Raw genomic sequence first — 25,449 nt, 5'->3', positions numbered from 1 at the left:
TCCCTTTCAACCAAGAACTCTGGACAATATCAGTAATCCAGTTCATTGCTGATAAAATAGAACACAGGAAGTACTGGAAAAATTCAGCAGAACTGACAACTTCCGTGGAGAGAGAAACAAACTTAATATTTCAGGTCAATTATCAAAGCCTTCCTCTCCACTCTAAGTCCCTTCACTTCAACCCTGTGTTTCCAGATTTTGCAGTGAAATAGCAATGTCTTCTCAAACAGCCATGAGCCAAAGGAATATCTCACCTAAAAAAGAATGAAGCAGAGGCTCTTGACCTTATGCATACAGACACCAGCTCAGAGGCTAAGGTTTTATGATAGTGGAGCAGAGCCTCCCAACTTTGAAGTTGTGAGTTCTGAGGCAGCAATGCCTGTTTTGGAGTTTAGATTGATTTCTGATAGGCATGAGGCTCTTTATATTTTTTTGTTGTTGGGCATGGCCTTAGGAACTGTTGTCTAAGGTTCAAGTGCTGCTGTTGTAAAAAGCTTCTCAACAGTAGGTGTTCGCTTTGCTTGTTGGAGAAAACCTACCTTTTCATCAACAATCCCATACTGATTTCCTGTTTCCCCACATTCACTGACAGTCAAGAACTAAAGCTCTCATCCATTTGACACCTGAAACCTTCCAACCCTACTCCACTCAAGTATATTTTATACTGCTTTTCAATGTTCTTCTGACCAAAGTGTATCATCACCTACTTCCCTGCATTGTACCTCTTTTTGATTTAGGTTTTATGTTGATAGTCCTTGAACCTTAGCAACTAACCTGTGATTTAATGTAGCAGTTTAAATTCTGAGAGAGCATTAACTTTTAGAGTGAAAGCATCATGAATGCTGCCAGGGTAGCATGCATTCACCAGTATGACTTACTAAGTATACCAAATGCATACTTAGCAAATAGTAACCACCGCAGTTCCTGGAATGCTATACATGTGCATTTGTATCCTGACAAACCCAGGTGTAACTTTTTTCTATTTCAACGAAAGGTGTAAAAAGTATGTCATTTTTTTCTGTTGCAACAGTAGAGAGTGAGCTGGGAGATGTTATAAACTTTGCCACTCAACCTGTCAAAACCATGATCATGTTCACGGCCATTGTCTGTATCGTCCTCAGCAATATTCTGAGGTTTAGGTCTGCGTAAGAGATAGCAGAGTTCTCTGAGCACCTTCTTCATGATGCAGATGGTCCACAAACTCCTTCTGGCTTGAGTTGAGGAATGAGAAAGGTTTCAATGTGACCATAGTTGGATGAGATCTCCTGCTGTGTCCTCCTCTCCCACTTCTGCTCCTCACTCTGTAAACTGTTTGTATGCTTCTAAATTGTACCTGTTCCAACTGCCTGCCATAATATAATGCTCAAAGGAGGTGGTTCCACTCCACATCCAACGGGGAACAAATAACCTGAGTTTAAAGTCAAGACCAAAGTCTGGGTCTTTTCTACTTCAAGTACAACTCCCTTCACTAGCTTTAAGCAATACTAGAAAACCCATCATGCTTCAACAAGCAGAAACAAATCCAATATAAATTATTCAGCAATCAATCTGTGAGCACTTGAAAATCCCTTTACAGATAGTGATCAGGAGTTCTTCCAGCTACTGGACACATGTTTGATTATGTATATTTAAAACCTTACTTTGATAGAACATTGAAGCTGAAATGATGGTATTAAATCTGCATGATATGTATCATGAACTGTCTACCCTGTTAATAATGCCTGCACTAACACTCACAAGGTGACATTTGATGTGAGACATGCTGGAAAGGTGCATGTGTGGCATGGATGCTATTTTGGTACCAAGCAAACACCCATAGCACTGATACCATTTTGCAATTGAATAATTTGCAAACATTGGAAAGATCCATGGGAAAGCTGCTTCCAAATCCCTGTTTGGCAATTCACCCACTTCTACCAAATAGTACTCATTGGTACACCTCTGACTCACTTAAGATCATCAAATGATGAGTTAATACATCAACAAACATAGATATGTTAATATGTAAATCAAATATCACATTCACTGTGTGATCATCAGTTTTCCGAATATCAGAAGAATGAACAAAAAGAAAGTATAACCAATGATCTCAGGCTGAAGGCCAGTCACTTGCATGTTCCTGCCAGTCGACAAACCTCCTGCAGCTTTTACAATTGAACTCTAATGAGCCTCAGCATCTGTGGAAATTTGATGTTAAGTTCTTAAAGAAACAGGGTACCTAAAGCATATCCTCATCCTACAGATAGAAAAATAATTTGCTTCTCTGCTGGTAAATTAATCATGTTATTACTATCCAGCATATCTCCTGACAATGAAAAATGGTAATTAGAGATCAATGACTGTAGAGAAAGAGAAGTTATAAATATCCTTAAAAGAACTAGACTTGTTAACCTGTTAAAGATAATGTTTGTAGAAAGCACACATCTCAGATAATTGGGGTGGCACAGTGGCTCAGTGGTGAGCACTGCAGCCTCACAGCGCCAGGGACCCAGGTTCAGTTCCAGCCTTGGACAACTGCCTGTGTGGAGTTTGCACATTCTCCCCGTATCTGCATGGGTTTGTTCCAGTTTCTTCCCATAGTCCAAAGCTGTGTAGGCTAGGTGGATTGGCCATGCTAAATTGCCCGTAGTGTTCAGGGTTGTGTGGGTTATAGCAGGATGGGTCTGGGTGGGATGCTTCAAGGGGCAGTGTGGACTTGTTGGGCTGAAGGGCCTGTTTCCACACTGTCGGGAGTCTAATCAGATGCTTCCAAATTTGTTTTGTTTGAGGGAGATGTAAGGTTTGAGGGAGTCAGAATGCCAAAATGCCCCTGCCTAAGCGCTTCCTTTTTTGAATCAGCTGCAAGAAGGAAAGGTATTTCAGCTGGATTTCTGTGTGACTGGCTTCCTGATTGGAGGGGCTTTGCTTTTAACATTACAGGAAGCATAATCATCAGCTAAGGCTCAGCCGAATACAGAGAGAGCAAAAAGCTTGAAGTTTGTGTTTTCCAAAATAAGAAAATAAAAGAAAGGAAGTGGAAGACAGAATGGATGATTTAGAACAGCGACGTGAACTGCGAAGACAGAAAACTGAAGAGCTTTGGCGTCAAGCAGAGAGGTACAATTTATCCATGTTTTGATTACAGTCTTGTCTTTTTGCAGAGCAGTTTGTACACATTGCAGAGACCTAAAGTTCAATGCAACTGAAGCATGGATAATTTCCAGTAACTGCATACTCCCACTGATTCTTATACTAATGTTTCTACAAGACCAAAAGCATAAAGTTACGTATTAACTGGTCTGACTGATTTTAAATTAATCTGAAATCTCTTGTGTGCCATTGCAAATTACAAATCACTGACTATAGTACTCTCAATCTAAGATGCTGAAACCTGTAACCAATGAACTGATAATATTTAAGATTCTGAAAATTGAAGCCTCTATGAATAGTGGTAATGTTTATTCAATTGTTTTAATTTAAATGTTTAATAACACTGGTAGACTGTTTCTTGCAGTTTTCCCTTTGATTTGAGAACTCTTATTGATGCTTATATTTTATAAATCAACCATGAAGGCTTAACTTCTTGGTCTGTATTCTGTAGATTGCAATTCACTGAAATTATCATCCTGGTTTCTTCTCTGGATGTGGGCTTTTCTTATCACAGATGTTTGTGATATCTGCTTATGTTGATTAGCTCATTTACTTGGCCTCATTGCCTCCTCTGATATGATAAACTGAGATATAGCTAAAAGATTTCAAGGGTGTTTGTAGTGACTGACAGTATATTTTGTGTAGTGTATTATATTGCCAATTTATCATGTATTCTCAGGTAAATACTGATGTGGTTCATTTTTGATCTTTGTCAGAGTAGCTGGCACAAGCATCAAATGGTAGTCCTGAATAGGCCTTCCATCCTATTTCCCTGCAAATATGTTCTTTTCAGATAACTGCTCAGTTCCAGTTTGAAAGCTACGCTTGAGTCATTTACCAAATTCTCATGTCATTCATCCCAGATCCTAATCATTCTATACATTTTTCTACATATGGCTTTTGGTTCTTTTGGCAATCACCTTAATTTGGTGTCTTCTGGGGATAGTCTCTACCTGTTGACTCTGTCCATACCACTCATGATTTTTAACATCTTGATCAAATCCCTGAATATTTTCTGAAACAGAACAGACCCAGACTTTCCAATCTGTCCAAGTAATTGAAATAGCACATCCCTAAAACTTTTAAATCCTTTCTGCAACTTCTTTGATCCCTTCATAGCCTTCCTGAAGTCTGGTGCTCAGAATCCAAATGAAGTTGAACAACTGTCTAAGGTTTCATCATTATGTCCTTGATTTTGTTCTCCATGACTCTGTTTATGTCCTGTTTGCCTTGATGCCAACTTTCTTGATATTCCCATTGACAATTTGTGCATGTATGCTCCCTGGTCCCATTGCTCCTGCACCTCCTTCAGAATGGTACCTCTCCATATTCTTATCCAAATTCTTTCTATCAAAATGGATTACATTATACTTCTCTACATTAAATATCATCTACAACATTTCATCAACCAGTCTATATTCGCATGAACAGATTTTCACTTTAATGAATGGCTATTTTGATTTTCAGAGCTCAATTGGTTATGATTATCAACATTATTGTAAATGCTGCCATTACTACCTTTAAATAAAAAAAAACAGTTTTTCCTTCTGTTTATTCCAGTGTTGACAACACATGGGTTCACATTTAACAGTTTATTTATTCTATAATTTTGTTTGGATGCTTTGAGTCATCAGCTTGGAAGGTAGACAGAATGTTTTAGAGTTTTTCCCTTCTGGCCTTCAACCATATATTTTAAATACTAGTCAAAGCTGCTAAATGCTTAAAACAGAAGCAAAAATATTGTCCAGACAGCGATCGTACTAATTTCATTTATTTGACTATGTCTGTGGTCTTCTTTCCCTGAAGTAAAACCATTTTAATCATTCAAATCCAGATATGGAAAGTAAGAAATAACTTGCATCTCACTCGTTCCAAACCAGACAGACTTCAGTTGTCCAAATATCCAACTGTTCACTTTTCAATGCAAAAGATAGATCAGGCTTCGTATTCGTATTTAAACCATATCCACATTGAGGCTGTTAAATCCCTTCTTTCGAATCTGTAACGAAGACAAGCGTCAATGTACCTTTCAGTATTTTCAACATCATGTGAAGGTTGAAAATGTTATAAGCTGTTGCAATACAATCTACTTAATTGAAGCTTAAAGCAATAAGGACCCTGGGAATGAGAAATGCAAGTTTTGGACAATCACTGAAATTCATCAGTTTGTCAGGGCAAAGTTGTAAATATCAGTTGTTTGTTGAGATCAATACTATGACAACAGTTTATTATAACTTGGCACAGTTTCAAATAAAAATTGCTATACATTATTCTTTGAATCAGAACTTCCCTAAATAAATAAAATAAACCACATGACCAACACACAACCCCTGAGCAGGTTCTCTAGTCCCAGCTCCAAAATGGCAAAGTGGCCCCAGGTGGCCTGAGGAAATAATTCAGAGTGACCCTCAAGGCCTCACTGGCAAAGTGTGGTATTCCCACAAACACCTGGGGAATCATTGTCCCACAACCATCTAAAGCATAAAGGAAGGTGTTGAGCACCTCATGACTTGCCATCAGGAAAAAGGGGAGGCCAGGTGAAAACAGCATAAGGAGCGCGTTACCATGCCAACGTCCCATCCACCCCTTCTCATGACCACCTTTTGCCCCAAGTGTGGCAGAGCCTGGAGACATTGAATAAGTTGGGCCCATACCTATTAACATTTAGAAAAATGAGAGGGCAAACTTATTCATCTAAATAACCTTCCAGGAGGACTTGTAAGGGTAGTTGTAGAACAGTTGTTTCCTCCATTGGGAGAGTCTAGGACCAGAGGGCATTATCTCAGATTGAGGGTTCACACATTACAGAAGGATGAGGAGGAATTCATTCTCTGAAGGTAATGAATCCGTGGAATTTTTTACTGCATAGGCCTGAGAGACTGGATCATTAAGTATATATAAGGTTGAAATAGACAAAATTCTAATTTGTAAAGGAGTCAAGAGTTATGTGGGGAAAGGCAAGAAATCAGAATGGAGGATTATCAGAACACCTATAATCAGACAGCAGACTTGATGGGCTGAAGGGCCTAACTCTGTGCTTACGAATTTTGATCTTATGAAATAATAACAAATAGTTCGCTATGTTTAAATGAAATGGATGCTGATAAGTTGGAAAGTGTTTTTACTGTGAAGCTCCAACATTCTGCCTTTTCATAGGTAATGTTTGGGTAAGCCTGTCTTTAAATATCTCCAAACTATAGTGACCATATCAATGTTGCCAACAATAAATCAACAATTGTTCATAAATGTCTGCCATGTGCAGCACAGAGTTATTGCAAAGCTTTTTCACAAGAGCACCTGAGTTTTGCAATGAGCTGCGGGGGGAAACAGAGAAAACCTTTCCTCAAGCTTTACTTTACAACGCAATCTCTATTAAACTGCTTTCAGATTGAACAGGATCTTTGTACAAGAAAAAAATTGTCATCTTCTTCCTCAGTACGATATTTGATCTTCCCTGAATAACAACCTTTGAAAGAGATATATTTTCAACATTTTCATCATTAGTTTTCAGTTTTAACTTTAGGATACAATTTAATCATACAGTGCTAGAGATCTTGGTGCTACCAAAACTAGGAGCTTGTAAAATAGCCAGTGTGGCCCAGGCTGCATGTCAGGCGTGTAAAAGCATGTGCTGTGTGCCCAGAAAGATGTCCAGTTGGTAGACTGTGATATCAGGCAGTCTCCAATATTGGTTTGTTATTTAGGACATTGCAGCCCAGTTAATGCCATCTCTTCTGCATTCAGGTGGACAAGGGGTCCCCACTGAAGCTATTTAAAGTAAAGTTACTTACGAATGTGCTGCTTTTGAGTTTGATTTACTGCTCCGGAGTGAATAGAAGTGTTATGCTGTTGCAGGAATTCTGTGGTTTGATTCAGAAAAGTGTGGTATTCGACAATGCCAAGGAAAGCAGAGAGGTTTAAGGTCCTTACCAGTAGAAAGCCTGTTACAGTAATGGAGACTGTAGGTGCAGACCACTTGAAGCATGACAGGAAGAGCAAGCACAAACAACAAGTCAGGCAAGTTTTGTGCACAGGGAGGAGGATGAGGAGCACTGTCATTAGAAGTGTAGGCCCACCAACTATCTTCAGCGGGCAAAAAAACAACAAGGAACTGCAAATGCTGGAAATCAAAAACTAAAACAAATTGCTGAGAAAACTCAGCAGGTCTGTGGAAGGGTCACTGAACCTGAAACGCTAACTGTGCTTTCTCTCCAGTTGCTGGCTGACCTGTTGAGTTTCCTCGGCAATTTCCACCCTTGAATCTTCTGCATACACTTCTCCTAACTACACTTCAGCCGAGAGCAGTGCCTCAAGCTGTCACCTTTCACTGAGGAGGTCGTTACTGCAATGTGCATTCCTACATCCATAAAAACATATAAAAGAGTTACAGAACGAGGCAGTGTATCCCTTTCATTCTGCTCCACAATTCAATTTGATTATGGCTGAGCATCCCACCCAGGATTCTGTTCCTGCTTTGTCCCCATAACCTTTAATTCCTTTAGCACTAAACATAATGTATATATTCTTCTTGAAAAGTGTTCTTGAACACTAAACATAATGTATATATTCTTCTTGAAGACATTCAATGTTTTGACCTGAACATTTTCTGCAGCAGAGAATTCCACAGGCTCACCACACTCTAGTGAAGAAATTCTTCCTCAACTCAGTCCATATGGCCTACCACATTTTCCTTGACTGTGACCCCTGGTTCTGGGTTCCCCAGTTATCAAGAACATCCTTGCTGCATTTGGTCCTGTTAGAATCTTACACATTTCTGAATCCTCCTTAATGTCCTAAACATCAGCGAAAATTATCCTAATTGAAAGTTGTGTCTATCTTGTGGGTGCTTTTGCCCGTCCCTTTGCTGAGTTCCCCAATGGCTGCAGTATGGATGGCGGAAATCTGCTGATTTTCAATGCCATGAACACCATCCTGCAAAGCTATCTTCAACCTCTAGCAACCCCTGGGCCTTGCAACCTCAGACTATACCACAACAGAGTGGGTTATGATCGACTTGGCTGGTCAATTTGGAAAGGATGAGAACAATGGCAGAGACATCAGTGAGAAAAAAGATTCTATACACATGTAGCCAGTCATTTTTGTGTTGGACTGCATGCCACAATTATGTCGATGAAAAAGCAGTATAGCACTTTTGGGCTGCCTACCTTGCCTCATTCAGGCATGGATAGGCAAGATTTTTACATCTGGTACCAGGCTTGATCAGATTTTTCGTCACTTCCTCCAGGCAAATTCTAGTTGTAGAATCATAGTGTAAGATCAAAGGCACAATGGCATTTGAAGCTAAAATTGGTCGCTGGCTTAGTTTTCAGCAGTGTTTACCAGAGCTGCCTTGTTGCTGATACTCCACAACACAAAGTACATTGTCAATACACAGCAATATTAAAGTATGAACATAATCAGTAAACTATGGGATCTCTGAACACTCTCACTAATCTATTCAAATAGAGAGGTGTGAGAATTTTTCACAGATCCCCAATAGAAGAGTATCTATTGATTCTAAACAAAGGCATAAGACTAACAAAATGCAACAAACTTCTTCCCTTTACTTGTCAATTTTGAAAGTATATTTTTTAACTTCTGTTATTTATTAACGTGTAGCAATGTTTACTGAATCTGTTTACATTCTGCATTGTTATCACTTGGCAATCGGAAGAGATGCGTACGAAGATAGTATGGTTGGTGTGCTCCGCAGGAATGTCTCTGTTCAAGGATGATTACAGGTGTAAAACCGAAAGAACTGTGGATGCTGTAAATCAGAAATAAAAACAGAAATTGCTGGAAAAGCTGAGCAGGTCTGGCAGAATCTGTGGAGAGATAGAGTTAACATTTCAGCTCAAGATCTGAGGAAGGGTCTCTCGACCTGAAATACTAACTCTGATTTTTCTCCATGGTTACAGGTGTTTTGGATTGCTTTCAGGTACATCTCATTTTTCTAACAAGGACCTTTTTTCTTACTTTGCTCTTGGGATATGGTCATCACTGGTTGGCCTGCCTCTAATAGCCTTTGAGAAGGTGGAGATGAGCTGCCTTCTTGAACTACTGTGGTCCATTTTCTATCGGTAGACTCACGACACCACTGGGGGAAGGGAATTCCAGAACTTTGACCTGGCAGCACTGAAGGAATAGGTTTCCAATGCCCTAATTCTCCACGCTGTTCAGTTCACTCTTTAAAGATAGAAGCCTGCAAAATTCAAAATGGAAACAAAAATCAGAGTGAAAGCACGTATTCTTATTGGGAAACTGTGTGCTCTGTAGACACTAATATTAAACTCTTGAAAGTCACTTACAAACAAAAAGCTTTTCTACTTGTGCTTATATAATATCAGCGGTCCTTCTAATTTTGCTAGGTAACATTATAGCCAAATCTAACGCTGTCAGCTACTGACATCCATGCAATGTCACCTAGCAGCATGGTATTACTGGATAATGATGAATGGTGGGAATTGTTTTGTAAAATCTTCAGAACCCTGAAACAACCCTGCAATGAAATAACAATCTATATCACTGAGCATAAATAGCACAGTATATGCAGTTAGAGACTGGAAACCATAATATTAAACTACAACACTCTTACATCGGAGGTAACAAGGTGTAGAGCTGGAATGAATACCGCAGGCCCAGCAGCAAGAGAGGAGCAGGAAAGATGACGTTTTGGGCCTAGACCTTTCCTTACTACAATAGAGTCATGGAGATGTACAGCATGGGAAGAGACCCTTCAATCCAACTCATCCATGTCAACCAGATATGCTAGATAAATTTAGTCCCATTTACCAGCATTTGGCCCTTATCCCTCTAAACCCTTCTTATTCATATACCCATTCAGATGCCTTTTAAATGTTATGATTGTACCAGCTTCCACCATTTCCTCAAGCAGTTGATGCCACACATGCACCACCCTCTGCATGAAAATGTTGCCCTTTGAGACCCTTTTAAGTCATGCCCCCTCACCCAAAACCTATGCCCTGCAGTTTTGAACTACCCCACCCTGGGAAAAGACCTTGTCTCTTTATCCGCTCCTTGCCCCTCATGATTTTATAAACTTCTATAGGGTCACCTCTAAGCCTCCAACGCTCCAGAGAAAATAGCCCCAGGCTATTCAGCATCCGCCTAGAGCTCTGGCAACACACTTGTAAATATTTTCTGAACCGTTTCAAGTTTCACAACCGTTCCGACAGCAGGCAGACCAGAATTGCACGCAGTATTCCAATAGTGGCCTAACCAATGTCCTGTACTGCTACAATATGACATCCCAACTCCTATACTCCATGTACTAATCAATAAAGGCAAGCACACCAAAAACCTTCTTTACTTTTCTATCTACCTGTGACTCCAATTTCAAGGAACTATAACACTGCACCTCAAGGTCTCTTTGTTCAGCAACAATCCCCAGGAACCTTAATATTAAGTGTCTAAGTTCTGCCCTGGTTTGCCTTTCCAAAATGCAACACTTCACATTTGTCTAAATTAAACTCCATCTGCCACTCCTTGGTCCATTGGCCCATCTGATCAAGATCCCATTGTACTGTGAGGTAACCTTCTTCACTCTAAACTAGAAGTATTGATTGAGTACACAGACATGAACACACAAAGATAATATATTAATCCTTACCCTGTAACTATAAGTTAGGGCCTGGAAAATCTATGATTGCCATGTACTGCAGGACTTAATATTAATGTGTAATAATGTTACTTTGAAGTTGAATTCTGAAGACAGTTCTTGACTTTGCCTTTTCCTGGACCTGCTTGCTTTGAACACAAATTCCTAATATGGCATCAAATCACACAATGCAAGAGGAATAAAGTTGTATATGTGGATAGAACCCATGGATGAACCACCATCAACGGGAGACCTGCACTTTGCAATCAGATCGACGAAAAGCACTAAAGCCTGCAGTTCCAATGGTATCCAAGCTGAGATTGTCAATGCTGGTGGATGTTTGCTCACAACAAAACTCCAGACACTCATCATATGGATCTAGAAGAAAAATGACCTTCTCAGCACGGCCGGCCCTCCCACCTCAATTCTGGAATTTTCAACTACCATCAAGAAAGACAGTAAATCATGAGATGAAAACTATTAAGGTAATTCCCTGCTGCCCATAGCAAGGAAAATTCTCAAATACGTTATCCAGAATAGGTAATCCCTGTGACTGAGGAAGCCACCCCAGAGAATTTTACTGATTTCTCCTGCTCTGGTCAGGATATCGGGGGAACTAAAAATAAAATGGATGGTCATGATTTAGCAGGCGTCCTGTGTCCCTTGGGCTGCCCTCCCCCACCCCCCGCCCTCGGATACTATTGCCAGAGTAGCCTGAGTTTCAAGACAGACATTTCTATTGGGAATGACAAGATGTATGCCCTATATAAAACTCACCCTAATTCTGACTTTTGATCGTCCAAAGGAACTTCTAAATGGTGATAACAAACTGTGGAACTGGATGAACACAGCAGGCCAAGCAGCATCTTAGGATCACAAAAACGGATGTTTCGAGCCTAGACCCTTCATCAGAAAAGGGGGAGGGGGAGACGGTTCTGAAATAATTAGGGAGAGAGGAGGAGGTGGATCGAAGGTGGACAGACGAGAAAATAGGTGGAGAGGAGACAAACAAGTTAAAGGGACGCAGATGGAGCCTGTAGAGGTGAGTGTAGGTGGGGAGGTAGAGTGGGGACAGGTCAGTCCGGGGAGGACGGACAGGTCAAGGGGGTGGGATGACGTTAGGAGGAGGGGATAGGTGAGAGGATGACAAGATTAGAGATGCGGAGATGCGCTGGGCTGGTTTTGGGATGCAGTGGGGTGAAGGGGAGATTTTGAAGCTTGTGAAATCCACATTGATAACATTGGGCTGCAGGTTTCCCAAGCGGAATATGAGTTGCTGTTTCTGCAACCTTCGGGTGGCATCGTTGTTGCACTGCAGGAGGCCCAGGATGGACATGTCACCTAAGGAATGGGAGGGGGAGTTGAAATGGTTTGCGGCTGGGAGGTGCAGTTGTTTATTGCGAAATGAGCATGGGTGTTCTGCAAAGTGGTCCCCAAGCCTCCATTAGGTTTCCCCAACATAGAGGAGGCCACAACGGGTACAGCGGATGCAGAATACCACATTGGCAGATGTGCAGTTGAACATCTGTTTGATGTGGAAAGTCATCTTGCGGCCTGGGATGTGGGTGAGGGAGAAAGTGTGGGGTCAAGTGTAGCACTTGCTGTGGTTGCAGGGGAAAGTGCCGGGTGCTGTGGGGTCGGAGGGGAGTGTGGAGTGGACAAGGGAGTCCTGGAGAGAGTGGTCTTTTCAGAAGGCAGACCAGGGTGGGGATGGAAAAATGTCTTTGTTGGTGGGGTCAGATTGTAGATGGCGGAAGCGTTGGAGGACGATGCGTTGTATCCAGATGTTGGTGGGGTGGTATATGAGGGCATGGGGGATTCTCTTTTGGCAGTTATTGAGGGAACAGGGTGTGAGGGATGAATTGCGGGAAATGCGGGAGTCACGGTCGAGGGCGTTCTCGTACCACTGCTGGGGGGACGTTGCGATCCTTGAAGAACGAGGACATCTGGGATATATGGGAGTGGAATGCCTCATCGTGGGAGCAGATGCGGCTGAGGCGAAGGAATTGGGAATAGAGGATGGAATTTTTGCAGGAGGGTGGGTGGGAGGAAGTGTATTCTAGGTAGCTGTGGGAGTTGGTCGGCTTGAAATGGACATCAGTTTCTAGCTGGTTCTCTGAGGTGGAAACAGAGACGTCCAGGAAGGTGAGGGATGTGTTGAAGATGGCCCAGGTGAACTTGAGGTTGGGGTGGAAGGTGTTGGTGAAGTGGATGAACTGTTCGATCTCCTCATGGGAGCACTAGGCGCCGCCAATACAGTCATCAATGTAACAGAGGAAGAGGTGGGGTTTAGGGCCAGTGTAGGTACGGAAGAGGGACTGTTCCATGTAACCTACAAAGAGGCAGGCATAGCTTGGGCTCATGCAGGTACCCATGACTTGCCCCCTTTGTCTGTAGGAAGTGGGAGGAATTGAAAGAGAAGTTGTTGAGGGTGAGGACGAGTTCGGCCAGGCGGGTGAGGGTGTCAGTGGCGGGGGTCTGGTCAGGTCTGTATACTGTATCCACTGTACCCGGTGTGGCCGCCTCTACATTAGGGAAAGCAAGCGGAGGCTTGGGGACCGCTTTGCAGAACACCTCTGCTCGGTTTGCAATAAACAACTGCACCTCCCAGTCGCAAACTATTTCAACTCCCCCTCCCATTCCTTAGATGACATGTCCACCATGGGCCTCCTGCAGTACCACAACGATGCCACCCAAAGATTGCAGGAACAGCAACCCATATTCTGCTTGGGAACTTTGCAGCCCAATGGTATCAATGTGGATTTCACAAGCTTCAAAATCTCCCTTCCCCCCACTGTATCCCAAAACCAACCCAGCTCGTCCCCGCCTCCCTAACCTGTTCTTCGTCTCACCTATCCCCTCCTCCCACCTCAAGCTGCACCTCCATTTCCTACCTCCTAACTTCATCCCGCCCCCCCCCTGACCATCCTCCCTGGACTGACCTATCCTCTCGTTGCCTCCCCATCTACACTCACCTCTACAGGCTCCATTTGCGCTCCTTTAACTTGTCTGTCTCCCCTCCACTTACCTTCTCCTCTATCCACCTTCGGTCTGCCTCCCCCTCTCTCCTTATTTATTTCAGATCCCTCTCCCCCTCCCCCTTTTCTGATGAAGGATCTAGGCCCGAAACGTCAACTTTTGTTCTCCTAAGATGCTGCTTGGTCTGCTGTGTTCATCCAGCTCTACACTTTGTTATCTCGGATTCTCCAGCATCTACAGTTCCCATTATCTCTGAACTTCTAAATGGTCTTTGCTGCCAGACAAATTCAGCGAAAATGTTAACAGCAGCTCGGGTATTTCACTGCATCCATTGGCCTGGCCAAAATATTTGACTTCATAAAACATGTAGCTCAGTGGATTGTACTTCAAGGACTAGGTTGTCCAAGAAGCCTCATGACAATCCTGAAACTGCTTTGCGATGATATGACCACAACTGTCTTGTGTGAGAAATGTGAACCAGAACACCTTCAACACCCAGACTGTGCCAAAAAATATTGTGATGTCTTCTATATTACTTACAATCTACTTACCAGTGGCTATTCACCTCATCAAAACTCAACTGCCCTCTGGTGCGAATATTAAATACCGCCCAGATGGATAACTCTCTTTTTAATATCAAAATCCTTTGTACTAGACCTGAATTGATCACTTTGTAGACATGCATGGATTATAGCTGCTGGATGACTGCAGCAATGTTACCTATTCTGTGCCAACTTTGCAAGCCCTTCTCCATCTCTTCAGTTCCGCAAATAATAAACTCTGTCTGTTTTTGAATATTGCCAAAATAATATCATGTTAATCTAAAATTGGCCACCTCCACATATGTTAAAGAGTGAGCTCTTCATAATATGTTAAGCACTTCCCATATTTTGACAGCTATCTCGCTCAAACAATGATGTGCAGATCCAAACCAGATCAGCTGTCACAAAAAAAAGGTCACTGGACCCCAAAACATTAACTCTAATTTGTTTCCACAGATGCTACCAGACCTGCTGAGCTTTTTCAGCAATTTCTGATTTGCTTCTGATTTCCAGCATCTGCAGATCTTTCAGTTTTATACTAGATCAGCTGTGCTAGTTCAGCCTTCTACAAATAATAATGCAAGTGTTTGACAACAGATTTCCACAATGCAACAAAAGTGCCAATGCACAGAGCAGCTGATGTCAATACACTCATGCACTGCAATGAGTGTATCAGCAATGAGTGCTAGCAAAAAAAATCCGTCTGTAATGCCTTCCTCACAGCCTCTGCATTCAATGGGGAGGCCATTGAATAAACATTGCAGGCTGTCTTGAAGTCAGGCCTAGAGCTATTCAGTCAAGGTTAACTTTGATGAAATGGACATTTTTTCCTAATGGCTAAATGCACCCCACCTGCCAGATTCTGTTTTCTCAACATGCAAATGGCCAGTGTTCTAAGAAAGAGCAAATAAATTGCTTCAAAGCAATATTAATGACCAACAAGAGCTTGCCAAAATGGCGATAACTTGTCCATCAACCTGCATCATGCTTTGAGTCATAATGTCTTAACAATGAGGCTAAGCAACACAATTGAAGGGAGGGAAAGGAAACGAATGCTACACACTTTGTCTACTCACTAGAGACATCTTGCCTCATGTGGCCTCTGATCTTTGGGTTGAGAATTGGCCCATTTAGTGACATGACCCATGTCCAAAAGACTTGACTCTAGAAGCGACTAATCTAATGGGTTGGGAATTCCCGGAACTGCATTTACAAGGATGTTGGCCCTGTAATGGGTGGTAGGAGATTTCACGTCTTTTTAATTTTCATCATTTCCAATGTTTTTTAAAAGTATTCAGGGGAACAATATGTCAAACAGGGTGTGCTAACCCTATTAGATCACAGGCATAGGGGTTATAAAATCACTGGGCTGGGATTGGGGGGAGTTTATGAAAAAAGAAACATGAATCATCTACAGTAGATACCTCAGGGCGCTGGAGTAGTATCATCAATGCTGACTGCACAAGTTCCTCTGAATTCTCTGGGAAGAAAGACGTACCATCCCCAGCATTCATAACCAGGCCATCATCCCCAGCATCGAGGCACTGACCACTCCTGATCGGCTCTGATGGTCTGGGCACGTCATCTGCATGACCGACATGAGATTTCCTAAAGGAAGTGCTCTACTCCCAGCTCTGAAACTGCAGGTCAGTCCCAGGTGGGAAGTGCTTCAGTGATAGCCTCAAGGCCTCACTGACAAGGTGTGGCATTCCTGGGAATCATTGGCCCCAGATCACCAAAAGTGGAGCAGGGCCATATGGGAAGGCTTTGAGCACCTCGACGCTTGAGGTTGGGGAAAAAGCAGAAGCCGAGCTAAAACCGTGAAAAGATCATGCTGCCACACCAACACCCCATCCACCTCTTCCCAATTATCACCTTCTGTCCCAAATATAACAGAGCCTGTGGTAGCTACGTTGGTCTGTACAGCTACCTACAGACTCACCCTGAGAGTGGAAGGGAGCCATCCTTGTCTGTGAGGGATTGCTAATGACGAACTCTATGTCCTTTCGGTTTCTGTGTGTCTCCAAAATGAAAAGGGCCACTTTTCTACCCTCAGCTCCGCCATCTCAAAATACATATTTTCCACCACTGCCACCAATACCACTGCCTTCCCACCAACACTGCTGGAAGTTCAGAGGCACCTGGTTTAGCTCACCTCCTGCCTGTTTGTGACACAGTGCAATGATGCCAGGAATTATGGGATAAATTCCATGATTTCATGAATGAAGAACTGAACTCATTGAGAGCATGAGTCAAAGAGTCACTGAAATACTGATGTAACTCTAGCTATGACCCTGAGTCCCCTCTATGGAGCAATGAATCATACAATGATCCCCTGTATTGTGATCATGTAGGTTTTTAATCTTTGCTCAGAAAAGTGGGAGATTTTGGCTACTGTGAGGGCCAGATCAGTGATATAATCCTATGTTAGGCATGTTCAAGGAGGACAGTGATGCTGAAGTGATCTATAAAAAGACTCAAGGCAGAGGAAAAGGATTACCAAGATTTTAGCTCAGATGAAGTCTGTGCCACTGCAGCAGTTGCTCCTCCTGCAAGATGTAATTAAGGTCAGCGCATGATGCTTGTCCTTGTGTGCCGGATTAAATCTGGAATTATTGCGGATGCAAACATGCACTTTGTCTCTCCTAAACATCGGATGAAGAGAGCAGCAAACAGATATAAAGCACTCCCACTTTGATCTGGCAGCCAAATTCAATAAAAGAGGATGGGAAAGTTTTGCAATTTAAAATTGGATGCAGATTGTTTATGTTGCGCAGTTGCTATGGATACTGGTCTTTTTTTTAGAGTGACCGCAAATTTTAAACTCTGCATCTTTTTTTGCACACGTTTTCTGAAATGATGAATTCTACTGAACCTCATTGGAACCAGAACTTGGAACATCTCAATGTGGATGAAAGTGTCAGAGAAACTTGTGATGAATTCAACAAAAAAAAGTACTACAAACGGTTTAGAAATAGGATTCTGTACAGTGTTTGGAAATTAACTTGAATCAAGGCAATAAATTGAGAGAGAGATACCTAAAAATTAAATAGGTCTGGTTTGAAACTGAGGTGATTCTTGAGCAGTCCAATCCACTGAGGCATGCACCTTTCATAGTTGGTGCTGCTAACACGTGCTCCAGCTAACATTGGGATAGCCAGTACCTCCTTTATAGGATAGCCTCACTCGTTAGATAGAAGCTGCTGCTGACTGGCTGTAGTGCACATGGCTGCAAGTGGGTACTAAACAAGTATCACACCAAGGAAGAAAGATAGCTCCCACATTCCTGGATGTGGCAATGGACGCCTTTGAATTGATATTAATGTGATAGTTGATGATGTTCAACTCTTATGATGTGATACTCAGCTCCTGTAATGCACGCATGAGATGAATCACAAAGTACTGAAGAATTCAATGAACATCTAAAAGATTTACTTATGTACATTGCAATGGCAGGTACTGTGTAGCTTAAGTTTAAGCAATTTGAATGAATTTGTTTCCCTCAGCATGTCATATTGCAAGGGGTCTGGGAAAAAGGAGAATGAGATCTTTTTAACCTTTCAGTCACTTGCCAGGAAACGGTGATAACACCATGAGCATCTTCCTTTAAAAGTATGCCACATATCTGCTGTAAGCTAAAGGAATTAAGGGTTATGCTGAGTGGGTGGTTAAGCGGAGCTGAGTCTCAAAAAGATCAGCCACGATCTTATTAAATGCGGGGCAGGCTTGAGGGGCCAGATGGCCTACTCCTGCTCCTAGTTCTTATGTTCTAAGACATAACACAACTGCCTTAGTCTATGAGATCAGAAGGGCACGGGGCCTTCTTGTTACCAGGACCAGATAGCCCTTGGCAAACAGCCTCCAAAGGGAAAAAAGGCAGTGTTCTCAACAACAACTCTGGGAGACATGATTGTAAAATCCATTCTCAGAAATGGTCAGAAGCACTTTCCACAATGCATCACACTAGGGATTTTGTAACACTGGCATCTGCTGTCATAGTGTTATGTACCATTGATACATGATTTATGGATCAGACCACCAGAAAAAAAAACTGTTAATACTGGATACGTTGTCATCTATTAAAGAGAGCCTTCCCAAAACTCAGTACTTCAAATGGGGTCTGACCTGTTCTGTCATTTAAGTATACTCAAGATATTGAAAACAAAATAAACACATTTTCTTTTAAAGTGATGCTGTTTCAATGAGATGCAAGCTGAGTAGGGAACTGATGCCAATGTTTGTTACCCAGACTGACCCAGTTCAACTTGTTTTTTTAACCACCAGCACTGGTGTGGACATTGATAGTTGAAAACAAGACCACTAGGGTAACAAAGGATACTAGTACACCATCTGTATTCAGCCCTGCAAAGATAAGGTCCAGACTTCCAATTGTTTCCCTCCCATTTGTTTCCTTCAATTATTTTTGGCCAGTTCTCCCTTTAACTGTCTATTTCATAAACTTCTCTGCTTTTCTACCTGTCCCTCATGCCCTAATGCTGACTATTGTGATTTCGTGAGTTTTTAGCTGCATACTCTCATGTGAAACCTCAAGTAACTTTACAATATTTGAGGGGCTATATAAATGCAAGCTGGTTTTGTTAGCAATCAACTGGAACATTCTTTAGCTGCATGTCAATAAAGTTCACACTGAGCAACAAATGATTTGAAATTTAATTACAGACATTGAGGAATGTCTACTCAAAGCTCTAACTTTTTGGCAGAAGACTGCATGAGATGACTTTTAAGATTGGATTAAAGCTTTCTCACAATTTCACTCTGACCTTTTGATTTTTGCCAGGAATTCAGAGCTATTCGTATTGCCCAGACTTGAAGCTAGGATAATCACAGTCTAAACAACTTTAGGCTATTACTATTTAGAGACATAAGGTGCATGTAATATTTGAGGTATTATAGGCAGCTCTATTCATCTCTTCTTGGGTAGGAAAGAAGAAGCAAAAGATTTAGTAATTACAGTGTCTCCTTCTATTCATCTTACACCATTTCCTATGCTAAGGCGACTTTGCCACCTGTTAACCTATCATTTATCAAATATTTAGCAGCATGACTGAAATGTCTGACCCTTTGCTTAACAGTTGCCATTTAGCATTCAAAAGGTAAATGTGTCAAGAATGATTTTGATGTTTCCAGAATGCAGATACATACAAGTTAATGTTGTTGATTGTAGTCAAGGACAAAATCACATGTGCATGGCAGTGGCAGTAACAGTCACATCAGATTCAAGACTCTAATGCTGTTTCTCTCTCCACAGATGCTGCAGACCTGTTGAGTTTCTTCAGCAGTTTTTATTTTTATTTAAGGCAAACTATTTATCACATGGTTCAAGGAAATCCTTTGCAGTCTAATATGACAAGAGTATTTCTTTTATCAAAAACAAATGTAAAGCTCAATTTATTAATACCATTAGAAACATGGGCTATTCATGCTCCTTGTGCCCATGGTATCACTTATTAGATCATATGAGCATCTCAATTGCACTTTCTTGCCATTCTGTCATATGTTAGTATCAAATTTAACAAAAAGCCGCAATGTTCTCTTTAGAAGGCCACTCTCCCCCAATCACCACTACCACCCAATCAGAATTCTCAGTCTTTTGGGCAGAGAATTTCAAAGAAGTTCCTAATTTCTTTGTGAATGTTGTAGCTCAAGATTATGTCACTGTCTTTGATTCTCTGAATGAGAAAATAACTTTGCTGTATCTGCCAATGCAAACTTTTTAACTAAAATATCCCAAGTAGTTTCACATCAAACTTTAAAATCCAAGGAGACATCAGATGATCAGACAGAGTTTAGTGAAAAAGGTAGCTTTGAAAACTTGTCTTAATGGAGTAGGAGTAGAAAGTCAAAGATTAGGGTGAAAACTGTGATTATAATCAGGAAGAAGCTAGAGACGGAGTTGCAGAAACATTTTCAACGATTGTAGACTGGAAAGAGATTATGGAATTAAGAAGGAGATGGGATATAGAAAGATTAGAAAACAGGATTAAATTTGAGGCTTTGCATAACCAGGAGCCAATGTAATTCAGTGACAACAGAGGTGATTGGCAAATGGAACCTGATGTGAGTGAGAACATAGGCAATAGGTTTTTGGATGACATGAAGGCTACAAAGGTAAATGATTGCTGATTGACGTTTCCTTATATGCCAATTCAATTACACTGTACAGGAGTCTGTTCTGACCTATGGCTTTTTTTCTCTGCCTGGCAATGCTAAGAGAGAAAGAAGCAGTTGCCTCAGGAGTGTGGTAAAAACGAATTTGACTGAGGTTTGGAAGGGGTATGATGATCAGGACAGTTTGCTACTGGCCTGGGATTCTCCATATCGTAGTGTGGTAATGATAATGAAACATGGTTGCGCATCTGTATTAATAGGCTTCCAATATGGCAGGAGAACACAATTCAGAGATGCCTCACTTGAACTATTGGCTAATGAGTTGTTTTTTGAATTTCATTGTGTGGAATTACAATTTTAAGAATTGAACTTCTAACATTTCTAAAAGTAAGCATTTTTGACTAATCACCCTCAACCTGTCAACAAATTCATGATGATGTGCAATAACTTTTACTGTTAGGATGGGTTTTTATTCAGAAATATATCTTCTTCCTCCTGAGAGCAGGAAGACAAGGTGGATATCCTGAGCTGCCTTCAGAAGGGGTCTAATGGTGTCTGTAAAAGAGATCAGTTGGATTTTCTTTTTCATATAATGTGAAACAAAATGGTATACACAAATCCTCAAGTGAAGGAAACGTCCTGCCCTGATTGGGTTCTGGCCTAATACATGTTATACCATATGGTTAACTCTTACAAGCAAACCAACCTGTTATATGAAACCACTAAGGTCCATTCAAGAAAAAAGCTTTTCACTATTTTCAGGGTAAATGGGATGGGCAACCCTTTAAGCTATATTCATATTCTGAAAATGGATGAAAAATGGGAGGAAGTAAGAATTAATTTCTTTATATTCCCTAAATAAGAACTGAGGCTGCAGAATTCACATCATTCCCACAGCCTGTGATTTTGACTATTTAGATTTTGCAGAGCTGGGACAGGGAGGGGCACCCAGTACACATCAAAATGTCAAGGTCCACTAGTGTAATTTTTGCCCCAGTGCTATTTGATATCTGGAAATGCATTTTGTAAAATTTTGAGCTGGTGATCAGCAACATTGGGCGTTGTAGAAAAGAGATTTTATATTGTTATGTTTAGAGCTGACTCTTTAGAACAGAGTGAAATGAAGGGTGACATGTGACATGTGTTCGAACATTGTCCAATCACAGAATTATATAACATTGCTGTTAAAGACTACAGCAAGTTGCATGTTACTTCCTGCAAAGAAGGTGTAAACTTTTTGCATATGAGACAAAGGCAGCAGCATTTATTTTCAGAGGGTGTGTCTTGCTAGTCTTCAAAGTTGCCAGACGTCTCGAGAGAGAGAGAGAGAATAGTTATCTTGTTGTTGGACTAGGGGAATGTAATATAACGTAATATATAAAATATGGCTTACTGCATTTCTGCCACTGTTTACATTTTAAAGGATATATATACATTTTATTACAGAAACTGTAGGATGATCTGACTCCTTCAAGATGCTAAGCTAGTCTTCTTCTAATCTTTGTAACATTTACAGTATGTTAATGGCATTCAGTCAGTGTTAATTCTTTCAAGCCCTTTCAGACCCATAAACACCATCTCCTCCTAAGCTATTTTTCTTATTACATGATAGTTTTACATTTTTATGTTTATATAATTTCATTTATCAAATCATCAACTCCCACAAGTTGTTGATTTTACAAATTCACTATTCTCGCCAAATGTATCACAGTGTGGAACTGGAGGAGCGGAGCGGGCTGGGCCAGGCAGCATCACAGGAGCAGGAAAGTTGACGTTTTGGGTCAGGATTCTTCTTCAGAAATGAGGGAGGGGAAAGAGAGCTCTGAAATAAATGGAGAGAGAAGGGGTGGAGCTGGGGAAGGTAGGTGGGATGGTGATAGGTGAGTGCAAGTTGACAATGGTGGGGATTGGTCAGTGAGGTGGGAGAGAAGATGGACAGGTTTTGTCAGATCAAGGAGGCGGGGATGAGAGGGAGAGTTGGTCATGGGATGATGCCAGCGGTGGGGAGATTTTGAAATCCACATTGAGGCCATTGGGTTGTAGGCTCCCAAGGTAGAATATGACGTGCTGCTTCTCCAGTTTCCAGGTGACATCTTTGTGACACGAGAGGAGGACCAGGGAGTGGGAGTGGGAGTGGGAGTGAGAGTTAAATTAGTTCATGATTGGAAGGTGTTGTCGTCTCTCATTTGTCGTGAACAGAGCACAGGTGCTCTACAAAGAAGTCTCCAAGCCTCCACTTGGTCTCACCAATGTACAGGAGGCCACAGCGGGAGTAGCAGATGTAGTAGACCACATTAGCAGGAGAACAATTTTCTGATGTAGAAAGTTTTTTTTGGTTCCTTGGATGGAGGTGAGTTGGGGGTGAAGGTGTAGGGGCAGATGTAGCACCTCCTGCGGTTGCAGGGAAAGGTGCCGGGATGTTGGGGATAGTGGGGAATATGGAGCTGATGAGGGGGTTGTGGAGAGCACCATCGGTTTAGAAGGGAGATAGGGAGGGAAATATATCCTTGGTTGTGGGATCAGATTGCAGGTGGCAGAACTGGTGGACAATGATACGTTGAATCTGGAGGTTAGTGGGGTGATATGTGAGGAAAGGGAGAATTCTGTCTTTTTGTTGTAGGGAGGGAATGTGAGGACAGAAGTGCAGGAAACGCAAGGGTTGCAGTTGAGAGCATTTTCAACCCTTGAAGTGGGGGGCGATGTTGCGGTCCTTGAAATAGGAGGACATCTGGGATGTTCGGAAGTGGAACTTCCCATCTTGGGAGCAGATGCAGCGGAGGCAGAGAAATCGCATTCTTGCATGGTTACGTCATTATTCCCACATACCAAATAGTCTCTCAGCTTCTCATTAAGGGTTAAGCCAAAGTCACATGCCTTTGCCAGTCATCTTACCCGAGTCAAAAATGCTGTTACGTGTTCCCCTGGTTCTGGAAATGTTAAGTAAAAATGATAACATCTCAGAATTAAAGGAGGCTTGAGGTCACAATATTCCTTAATTAAATCTGTCAACTCTTGAAAAGTTTTAATATCTGGTACCTCAAGGAAGTTTAGGGTCTGCAAGCTCTGAGGAGATGTGCCTGTTTGCTTTTGATCTGCCCCAATGTCATTGGTCCAAAAAAAAACACTCTTTCCACATTTTAGGCTATCTAGAGCAGGGTCAAATAAGTCAGGTTTCCCAAATAAAGGCATGGTGCCAGAAATGCTTACTCCACCTCAAAGATAACTGTTGTGAGTGAGTTTCTTCAGGACCTTGCTTTTCTCTCATCACTACTGAAGTAACTCCACACCGAGTCACCCTTTATTTACAAGTGGAAAGTCTTTGACACTGCTCCATCTTCCTTAGAGCCAGCTCTCAGAGTGTACAGGACATCTGACACTTCTTTTTATCTGTTAGCCAAGGCTCCCTGATTGGACCAGATTAACAGTCAAGGACTTCATTATATGATGTACACCTGGCTAACCTTGTTATAATTACGACAGATAGTTGGCGTAGACAGTCTTCCTGATGATCTGACATCTGTAGTTCTCTTTGACTTGAGGAACTGTAATCCCCTGATGTCTTTCATGGAAGATGTTGTCCTGCCACAACAGGCTAAGTTTCTTCAGAGTACCCTGAATCGATGGTCATTGCCTGCCTCTTCCTAATGGTAGCTTCTATGGAATTGTATATGTCATATTCTTAATCGATGCCAGTCGATTTTTGTTTTCAATTTATCTGTAGACCTGTGCTAAAGAGGGTAGACTTTTTACTTCAACTTTTTCATTAATTTTGACTTTCCTGTTTGCCTTCAATAGTTGAGCTACTGGTGAAACCACATTATTCACTTTCGCAATTGTTAGCTGAGGATTCAGTATTATTTTATGTGACCTTTAAATTATTGGGATTCACTCATGGAAGATAAGGAGGTCAGGTACTCCACTTGAATTTGTCTTATCTGAGTCAGCTCTGTCTATGGTGTCAGATTTCAGTTTGTCAAAGCTAGCTCTTCACTGTACTGTGTTGCAATCTGAATCAGTTCTGTTGCATATGCTTCAATTATCTCAATTATACTGTTCATTGGCTGTCTCCTTTACTTGTGTTGTCTTACCAACCTTTCTGATCCTTGGAATCTGAACTCTCTTCAGTGTTGATAGCAAGTGAAAACATTTCCATCAAGCCAGTATTGTCACATCTTATCCATGTTATGAACAAAATTTCTAATTCCAACCGAACTAATCTTTATTTGTTAGCTTAGGCTCCATCATGAATTTCCAAAGCCCTACAAAATCTCCTACCAATTCTTCCTTGACTAGCTTTTCTTTGACTTTCACAGTTTTTAGTGAGATTAAGGTTATTACATGCCTATATACTCAAGTAAGCATTCTTGATTATGAAGTAGGTAAAGATTTTCTAGTATTTGGTACCTCCTATGTTGGAGATTTGTCTGTAACATAGTTTTAGCATGAAGTACAATACATTTTAGACCATGTAATAGCATTTCTGTTGGCTATAAACTGTGCTTTCTGAACCAAGGCTCTCAATCTAGCAATATTGTGACATTTGTTCCACTGTCTAACTTGAAATTATTGAGATACCCAGCGATCTAAACATCAGTTTGCCAAAATTCTAGGTCCAAGCCATTTAGTTCTTTTAAGGAAAACCTTGATCTGTTTTCTACTGAAGATTGTCCCACCTCATTTACCTCTATATGGGTAGTTCTTTGGTCTTTCGTTTTTCTGTAGTTATATCCTGCTTCAGCTCATTTTCAAAAGTAACCTGTTGTTTTACACTAAAACATTTGATTTTAATAACTGGGCACCATTTATACTGACATGGCTTCTTTGCTCCAAAGCATTGGCAAGGACTTTTATGGTTTGATGTCTGTCCTACCCATTGTATTGGCCTACCATGTGCCTTTCTACTTCTGTGCCTCAAGAATTTAAAATATTCTTTTAATTCCCATTGCCAACTTTGAGCTTGTGTTACTTCCGGACCTATGCTTTGCTCATTTGATTTGGCTTTCTTGAAGTGTTGTTTTCTTTGAAGTGTAACAAATCTGGCAAAAAATCATC

The 25,449-nt window shown here is 41.4% G+C and overlaps 1 protein-coding gene across 2 annotated transcripts in view; it reads left to right on the top strand.

The window, feature by feature from the left end:
• The first annotated feature begins 3,010 nt into the window (after nt 1-3,010).
• The window catches only part of lsp1a (lymphocyte specific protein 1 a), a 314,767-nt gene continuing 292,328 nt past the window's right edge, over nt 3,011-25,449 (top strand). For both annotated transcript variants that reach the window (XM_048545255.1, XM_048545253.1), the window contains exon 1: nt 3,011-3,096. In XM_048545255.1, the coding sequence (XP_048401212.1) occupies nt 3,026-3,096 (71 nt within the window). In that variant the 5' untranslated portion in view covers nt 3,011-3,025. The remainder of the gene's footprint in view (nt 3,097-25,449) is intronic.

Source organism: Stegostoma tigrinum, chromosome 17, assembly GCF_030684315.1.
Source record: "Stegostoma tigrinum isolate sSteTig4 chromosome 17, sSteTig4.hap1, whole genome shotgun sequence".
NCBI classification, from domain to species: Eukaryota; Metazoa; Chordata; class Chondrichthyes; order Orectolobiformes; family Stegostomatidae; genus Stegostoma; species Stegostoma tigrinum.
Note: the sequence above shows the minus strand (reverse complement) of the source record. Positions and strands in the feature narration are given on the sequence as shown.